This window comes from Geospiza fortis, unplaced genomic scaffold (genome assembly GCF_000277835.1).
Source record: "Geospiza fortis unplaced genomic scaffold, GeoFor_1.0 scaffold106, whole genome shotgun sequence".
NCBI lineage: Eukaryota > Metazoa > Chordata > Aves > Passeriformes > Thraupidae > Geospiza > Geospiza fortis.
Genome location: NW_005054377.1, coordinates 2,908,943 through 2,917,477, shown reverse-complemented (window position 1 = coordinate 2,917,477; position 8,535 = coordinate 2,908,943). Strand labels below are relative to the sequence as shown.

The 8,535-nt window shown below is 45.7% G+C and overlaps 1 protein-coding gene across 1 annotated transcript in view; it reads right to left on the bottom strand.

Moving 5' to 3' along the window:
- The window catches only part of PINX1 (PIN2 (TERF1) interacting telomerase inhibitor 1), an 80,661-nt gene that overhangs the window by 38,155 nt on the left and 33,971 nt on the right, over window positions 1-8,535 (bottom strand). Inside the window, exon 7 of the mRNA XM_031060255.1 lies at window positions 7,099-7,175. Coding sequence (XP_030916115.1) covers window positions 7,099-7,175 — 77 coding nt within the window. The remainder of the gene's footprint in view (window positions 1-7,098; window positions 7,176-8,535) is intronic.

Below are 8,535 nucleotides of genomic sequence, written 5' to 3'. Positions count from 1 at the left end.
AATCAAAAAGAGCTCCCCCCAGTTTTGTTTCTGTTCCTTAACAACCCCCCCAAGGAACAAATGTGGAGGCAAGACTTCTCCAATGGAGAGGAAGAAAAAGCACCCTTACTTCCAGATTGGGAGATATCTCCTCCTCTCCCTCTCTCCTGATATCTGGACAGCAATAATTTATCCTCCAGTTGATTAACAAGGTGCTTATAGAATAGGCAACAAAACATCAATACTTTGCTCTTCCTCTTTTTTTTAATCAAAAGCACAACTAGGACAGAATGCTGGGTAAAAGAAATTCTTACTGAAACACTCTCATCTGCATGGAGAGATCTAAAATTTATGGCTCAAATTAACACCTTGAGCCTAATTAATTTTTTGATTTTCAAGTTACCAGCTCAAAGCAACAGGGCTTTAGATCAGCTTTCCACGGGTCTGTGCTGCCAGATTTGCTCTATCTGTACCACCTGTGCGGGGAGCTGGAACTGGATGAGCTCTAAGGTCCCATCCAACCCAAACAATTCTGTGGTTCTGTAATTTGGTCCTTCAGCTGTACTGTCCTGTTGTCCTCCTTGTCACTTTGTGTCACCAGCCAGTCCTGGTTGCTCCTCAGGCACAGGAAAATGCCTTGCACTGCTCACTGCCGGCAGAATCTGGTTTGGGGTTGTTTTTTTCTCTTCTCTTTGACCCTTTTGGATGTTAAGAGTCCAAGGTGGGGTGCAGAGCAGAACTGGAGAGGCCAAAGAAGTTCCTGCAGTACTACACAAGCTGTAAAAATCCCTTGATAATAATCACAGAATGGTTTGGGTGGGAAGGGACCTTAAACCATTCCACCCTTTTCCATGGGCAGGGACACCTTCCACGATCCCAGACTGCTCCAAGCCTCGTTCAACCTGGCCTTGGACACTTCCAGGGATCCAGGGGCAGTCACAACTTCTCTGAGCACCCTGTGCCAGGGCCTCCCCACTCTCACAGGGAACAACTTTTCCTCATATCTCATCTGAACCTCCCCTGCCTTGTCTCAAGACCATTCCCCCTTGTCCTACCGCTTGGGAGTAAAATTCTGAGGCAAATAAAATGTGCTGGTTGAAGCAGCAGAGGTTTCAAAGATATTAAGAATGCAAAATATTTCACGACTGAACAGGGAAGGCCAAGAGATCCACATGCACCAGGACAGGGATTCCTGCATGAGCTCATCTCCTTTAGCCACACAGAATCCAAGCACAACACAACCACAGGAATCCAACTTCAGTACTGGAGCCACTCACAGAACAGTTTCTGGGAGCTGTTTTACTTAAACTGATCCATCTCTGCCCATCCCAACGGGTCTAAAAGTGTTAAATTCATCTTTTTTCTTGGCGTCACTCATTGAGGAGCTGGGATTTCCCTCAGGAGACTCCTCCAGTGCCCTGCTGACATCACTGTGAGGAAGCCTGCTGAAGAGTAAGTCTGAGTCTTCCTTTTTCTAATTGAAGTTCTCACCCCCCAGCCCCATTCCTGGCTTTTGCCTACTCTGATTACTGTCCCTTCCCTTCCTCTGCTCCTCCCTCCCCATGACCCCCAGGTATTTATAGGCAGAGAGGTCATCTTTTTTCTGCCTCTTTTCTGAGATGAACGTATCCAGTTCCTCCACTCTCTCCTTCTAGGACATGCCCTCTAACCCTGTCTCCCATTTTACTAAATCCTTTTGGACTCTCTCCAGGTTTTTGATGTATTTTTTTTTTCTGTTCTGCTTCTCAGTCCCAAATACCTCATGCTAACTGTGGTCTCCAAAGCAGAACAGTGAAAAATCTGTGTTAATTTGTAACTCATTTTCCTCTTCTGCAGGTTTTTTTCCCTTCCCTGGCATTGCCAAAGAAGGGTGCAGCAAATTAATTTATGTGCTAACCCTGCAACAAATTTGGTCACAGGTAAAAAAAAAAACCCTAAGATTATTAAACTTGTAACTTGCCTAAAAGTCACAATTGTGAAACCCCACAAACACCAATCTCATGATTGGTGTTTTGCAGAGAGAAAGTTGAGGCGCAGGGAATGGTATCAGTTCACCCATAACTTCAGGGAGCCCATGGCAAAGCCAGACTTTAATGGATTTTCAGCTATGTCCCTTAAGATTAGCCAACATGCTTTTCTGATAAGTGCTGGGAAATATAAATCAGTTGAGGAAGTTCTGCAAAATGTGTCAGAAGACAATTTCCTGATTAAAAACAAAAAAAAGTGAAAAAGCACCAGGGGTGGACAGTTCCATTTCTAATGCCTAACAAGGAAGAAATCACTGCAAGCCTGAGACTTTCGGGCTACTTGGATTGGGTGGCTGAAGGGAACTTACGCAGGTTTCCATCCAAGTTACACAAACTTGGAGGAAGCAGATTACTCATGGAATGGCCTGAGCCATGCATGTGAGATGGATGCAAAACACTCAGGTTTTTATGCATCTCCAACAGGGTTTGAGCAAATCAGAGCTGCTCCCCCCAGCCCCCAGAGTGAAATCAGTGCCAGAATCATGTTGTTCAGCAACCAAGTTGGGACTGTCTGCAACTCATTCCCAAATCCTCAGCTTCACTCAGGAGCATTTTCTCCAGTGATAAGGCTCCATCAGGAAACACAGCTGGATGGAGGAAGGAAATTCTGAGAAGCAAAAAAAAAATACTGGGGGTTCCAGGAAGTTCAACCAGATAGGAACTAATGGAATTTGTTTTTCTGTCTCCCCAGCTCCCAGTTGTTCCTAAGCAAGTGAGAAAATCACGGGGAAAAGTGGTGGCAAAAAACAAGTCTGGCAGATCTTAGCCTGCAAAACAGGTCCTCACTGTAGGTCTCCAGAGAGCATCATAATTACAATTCAATATTTTCGATCACTTGCTCTCCCTGGGAAAAACTGCAGACGTTTTCAATTTAGGTCCACTCTGAAGCCCAGCCATTGTTTTCTTCCCCACCTCGTTTTTTTTGACTTGTATTTTTTTTTTGTTTTAAACAAAGGTCCCTGTGTAGTTTATTAAGGAGGTTTGAGTTGGACACATGATTTATCAAAAATAATTTTAAAAAAAGGACTGTTGAACATTCAGGAGAATTAAAGGTTGCAATTGCCTCTGATTAGTAACACATATCCCAGGACCATCAAAACAACAGCATTGTAGTTTTATTACTTCTAGAGAAACTCCTTTTGACCCTCAGGGGCAAATAGCATTTCCTTCCACATCCTTTGCCATTCCCCTCTTTTGCAATCTTTACAGTCCTCTGGCCAACTCCCTCTTCCTTTGATAAGGTAGATAATCCAAGTTTCAACATTCCCCACTTACTGCTGCAAAGCTGGTGTGGAACCAGAGAAAGGATCCACTACCAGACCAATCCTTGGCCACTGAGACAGATAAAAAGGGAGTCTGAGATCAGCCCCACAGTTCAGAGAGCTCAGATTCAGCTCACACAGAGCATCTCCTGCCAAAGGCTACTTGCACTGTCAAGATCATAGAATGATTGTTAATGACCACACTGGAAAAGAGTGGGCAGCACTGACTGGAACAGTGACACATCTGATTTGTTGAGACCCTGTTTATCACTGCAGCAGTTCAGGGGTGACAGATTTTTGACAAGGTTTTCTTCAGAAGAGCCAGGATTATCCTGCTGGTCCAGATACCATCACTGAGCCTTGAGTTCTCCCACTAATTCCCCTTGGAGCATAAGCACAGATGGAATTCCCTCTGCTTTGCTTCTTTCTTCTCTTTTCCTAACCTCTAAAGGCAGTTTGGTGTGACAACAGCAAACCAGCCAGACCTAGTGCAACAGTGGGGAGGTTTAGATTGGATTCAGGAAAAATTTCTTCATGGAAAAGGTTGTCTAGCACTGGAACAGGCTGCTCAGGGAAGTGGAGGAGTCACCATCCCTGGAAGTGTTCAAAAAACATGTGGCTATAGCACCTGAAGACAGAGCAAAGTGGTGAACAGGCTTGGAATTGAGGATTGTAAAGGTCTTTTCCAGCCTTAAAAATTCCATGATTCTATGATCTCTTCTGCCCCTTAAGTGACCTCTTTTATCCACCCACTGAAATTTTGTCATGGGTTTAAACTGGAGGCTTTAGGGAAGGCTGATAATCAAAACTCTGGACAAGCTCCTGAAGATATTGCCATAGCTGATCCTGCTCTGAGCAGGTGACTCCTCTGGAGACCTCCAGGTCTCCTCCAGCCTCAGCAATTCTGTAATTCTGTGAAAAGCAGTTCCTGCATCTTCCCATGAAGTTACACTCAAGTTTTTCTGATCCCAGACTGAAACAAATAGAAATAAGGGAAAAAGAATTAAGCTTTGTCAAAAGATCAAGAGTGGAATGGTAGCTCTGCCGGGGTCATTCAGTGCACATCAAATGTGTGCTGAATGCTTCTCAAACTGCATCTCTGAGAACAGAGGAGGGAGGTGGTACCTCAGAAAGAGCCTCAGAGACAGGATTTCAAGCTATAAAATCATAGAATGGGTTAGGTAGGGTTGGGTTGGGTTGGAAGCGACCTTGGAGATCATCCAGATCCACCTGCTGCCATGGGCAGGGACACCTTCCACTATCCCAGGCTGATCCAAGCCCCATCCAACCTGGCCTTGGACACTTCCAGGGATCCAGGGGCAGGCACAGATTCTCTGGGCCTCCTGTGCCAGGGCCTCACCACCCTCTCAGGGAAGAATTTCTCCCCAGTATCCCATCTAACTCTGTCTTCTGTAAGTTGAAGCCATTCCCTGTGTCCTGTCCCTCCAGGTCCTTGTAAATGGTCTCTCTCCATCTTTCCTGTAGCCTTTTTCAGGTACTGGGAAGCCACAATTAGGACACCCCAAAGCTTCTCTTCTCCAGGCTGAACAATCCCAGCTCCCTCAGCCTTTCCCACAGCAGAGCTGCTCCATCCCTCTGATCTTCCTGGTGCCTCCTCTGGACTCTCTCCAGCAGCTCCAGGGGTTTCTGGGCTGCGTCATGCCCAGCTCTCACCCACCAGCACCCCCAATTCCTTTCCCAGGGCTGCTCCATCCCTTCATCCCCAGACTGGATTGATCCCAGGGGTTGCCCTGATCCAGATGCAGCACCAGCACTATTAAATCCATGAGATCCCTGTGGCCACTGCTCCAGCTTTTCCAGGATCAACAGGGGAACTTCCATGTATCATCTCCATTGCACCCACAGCTGGGAACCTGCATCAGGATTCATGGATAGGAGCAGCTCTGGCTCCTCTGGAAGTATGGAAATCCTTATCCTGTCACCAGGGAAAGCAGCCCAGGGTTGTAGGAGCTGAAATTTGAAGGGAACTGGGGCCTACCACAACCTGCAGGAAAACCCAGGGTTCTGCTGGGCACCAGGGCCCTTCCTACCTCATCTCCATGTAGGAACAACTCATTTCCAGGAGAATGGCAGCACCTTCCTGCTCCTGCAGGGAGCTCTGTGCCACAGCAGAGCTCAGGGATTTCAAACCAGAAGGCAAACACAGAGAATTCCTGCAAAGCCTCACAAGGAACTTCCCTTTGTGCCACCTTAAGGAGCAGGCTGCAGAACACGATGGAAAGGGATCATAAGAGTTCATGGGTGCAGTGCAATGAAACTGCTCAGAGCTGGAGGGCCTGAGCAACGCACTTCTGTTCTGTGCAAACTCCACAGATCTCTGATCCATGAAGAGAAGGAGAAGGGGGAGCTGGGGGAAGCAATTGTGCTGCCTCTGGCTTCCTCCCCCTGTGGCTGCTCAGCAGCAGCCAGAAGACAACAATGCAGCTCCAAATTTTGTTCCCTCCTGCCTGGATCTGCATGAGGAAATTTGGGTGCTTAGGAGGGAACAGTCTGTGACTTTTCTGCCAGAATGTTGAACCATTTCAGGAAATCTGCACAGCAGCCATCAGCCAACCACCGCATCTGTCAAGGGGTTGGCAAAAACACGCACAAACTTAGACACCCATCATAAAATCCATGTGATTTGCAGTGTTTATCCACAAAAGAGCAAATGATCTGCAGGAAGAAGTCCCAGAAGAAGCAACTTTCCAACTCTGAATTTCAAAAGATGTAGAACATAGAAAGAAAACAATACCAACTACTTGAGACAACTCATGAGTAGGCAAAATCTGCTCCCTCAACCCCAGCAGTGCTGAGCTGCTTTAAATCCCAGTTTGTCCCTTTAAATTCCAGTTTTGCTTCCCATTGATCTGACAGTAAGGGAGCAAAGGAGAAGATCTAGGGTGCATTTATGTGATCAGAACCAACAGGACTCCCTAGTACAAGTTCACCCACAGGATGTGAGAGCTCCAACAGCTCTCACAGACAAGTTCCCAAGTCCTTATTTCAGCTCCCAGTGACCTGCAGTGAAGTTCCACAACAAATTCCAAGAGCAAAAGGGGTAAGGTGTCAAACACTACAGGGTATTCCAGAAATTTCCACTCCATTTCAAGGCCCATCTTTCCCTTAAAACCAGAGATTTCCAAGAACTTGGAACCAGCAGGGCAATTCCAGCAATATATTCATTTCTGCTTTTCCAGATGTTATTTTTTCCAAAGAATTTTTCTGGATATGTTGGTCATGTCACAGTTATTTTATTCACTGATTGAGCTGGTCTGTGCTCTGCAAGTGAAAATGCTAATTAACACATAAATAAAATAAAAACTGGTCCAAACTTGGATCTCATTACCCAAAGTCAGGGGAAAGGTCTTCTCATCAAATATTTATCACTGTTCAGGCCACCTCTGAATCTTTTGCAGCTGCTCAGCCTTTCCCAATTTTTGTGAAAAAAAGGGCAGTTTGTGGAGATTTCCCAGTTGCTACTAAATGTCCAATTTTATTTTGGATATTCATGGATCTTTCACAGAATCATTTAGGTTGGCAAAGACCTCTGAGAGCATCAAGTCCAACCTTTGACCTTTCAGGTCAAGCAAAATTCTTCTTTGTGATGTACATTTCCTACCAAAAAATTAAAATACTGGAATTCCCTATCTCCAAAGAAGTTACATCATGATAATCTACAAAAACAGGGATTAAATTTACTCTTATTTCCTTAGAATTCAAGCACAGCACTTCAAGTAGAAAAAACAAATTGGCAGAAGACATTTGGACATTTTGTTATAAGGGATAATAAACAAAGAAATAACAGAAAGGAGAAGATTCTAGTTCACCTGGGTCTTGGCACTCTTCTGCCTTCTCCCAAAAATGCAGGACAGGTCCTGTTCAGTGCGAGAGGAGAGATCCTTACCTGGAAGGGGGAAAGAGAGGGAAAAACCCCAAAACCTTCACACCTGAGGGTGCATTTTGGTAACAGCGTGACCCTTAGACAAAAAGGAATTGCTCTTGGACATAAAAAAAACTCAGGAAGTCCAGGTTGGATGGGGCTTGGAGCAACCTGGGATAGTGGAAGGTGTCCCTGCCATGGCAGGGGGTTGGAATTAGATGAACTGTGAGGTCCCTTCAATCCCAAACCATGCTGTGGTTCTATGCTAAAGCCACTAAACGAAGGTACACAAGAAAAAATGTGTGTATGCATTGGGATCTTTGGATTCTCATGAGGATTCCCCATTTCTGACAGAATTAGGGAGTTACAGCTCCTCCACACAATGAAAAAAAAATCCATTTTTACTCAGTGGGGACTTTTCTCCAATTTCTGATGTTGCTCCTGAAAAGCAAAACCTCCACCTCTGCCATCCACTGGGTTATTCCAACTCAAAAGTATTTCAAGGGTGAAGCAAAGATTTCCAGGAGGGCCATTGTTGCCATTTGATTGTTGTGTGGTGAGCTGGATATCAGACATGGAGCAAGGAGAGGGTGATGTGATTGAGAGATACAGGCAAAGGTTTAGCCAATTCCACAGTGCGGGAGTTGTTGAGTTGTCCACTGACTCTGTCAGAAAATTAATTCGGAAAAGGTCAGCAAAAGTTAAAGAAAATTAACGCAGATAGGTCAACTTGTTAAAACTCTGCTGGGGTCTCAATCACTTGAAAATCAGTGATCTCAAAATGAATCTTGTAATGGCCAAAAAAACCCAAAACAAAAAAAAAATTCCCAAATCTGACTTCTTTTTCCTGGGATCCTTAACTGTCCCTGGAGGGTAAAGAGACACATCAGCCTAGAGGAGCAAGTGTTCCCCAGCTTCCTGCTGCCTCACTGCACCGCCTCAAAATGGCCTTGCCCAAGCAAGCTGGAAGAGACTGGGGCTGTTCTCAGCTTTCTCGTGGCCAAGGCTTGGAATGTGACACCTAAAATCCTCCTGCTCCTGTTTTCAGGCTACGCTTCCTTTCCATGCCTCACCCTGGACATATCCCCCATTTTTCCTCTAACAGAAAATCAGCTCAGCTGACAGCCCCAGCCTCCTGCAGCATCACAGGGGAGCAGCTACTGGAAAAGCAGCTGATTTAATCTGAGCTTGGGGTGTATTTCCCACATCCAGGGGTGGCTGTTCCTCCAGCAGAGAGGCTCCAAACCAGCCCCGGGAGCGGAAGCCGCGTTTGGTGCCGTCGCTGTTCCCTTCTCCCCCTTTTGTGTAAGCTTGTCTTGTTTAGTCTGAAAGGAAGCAGGACTGGATTCAACAACAAGGGCCATGACAACACGAGCCTTTCTCA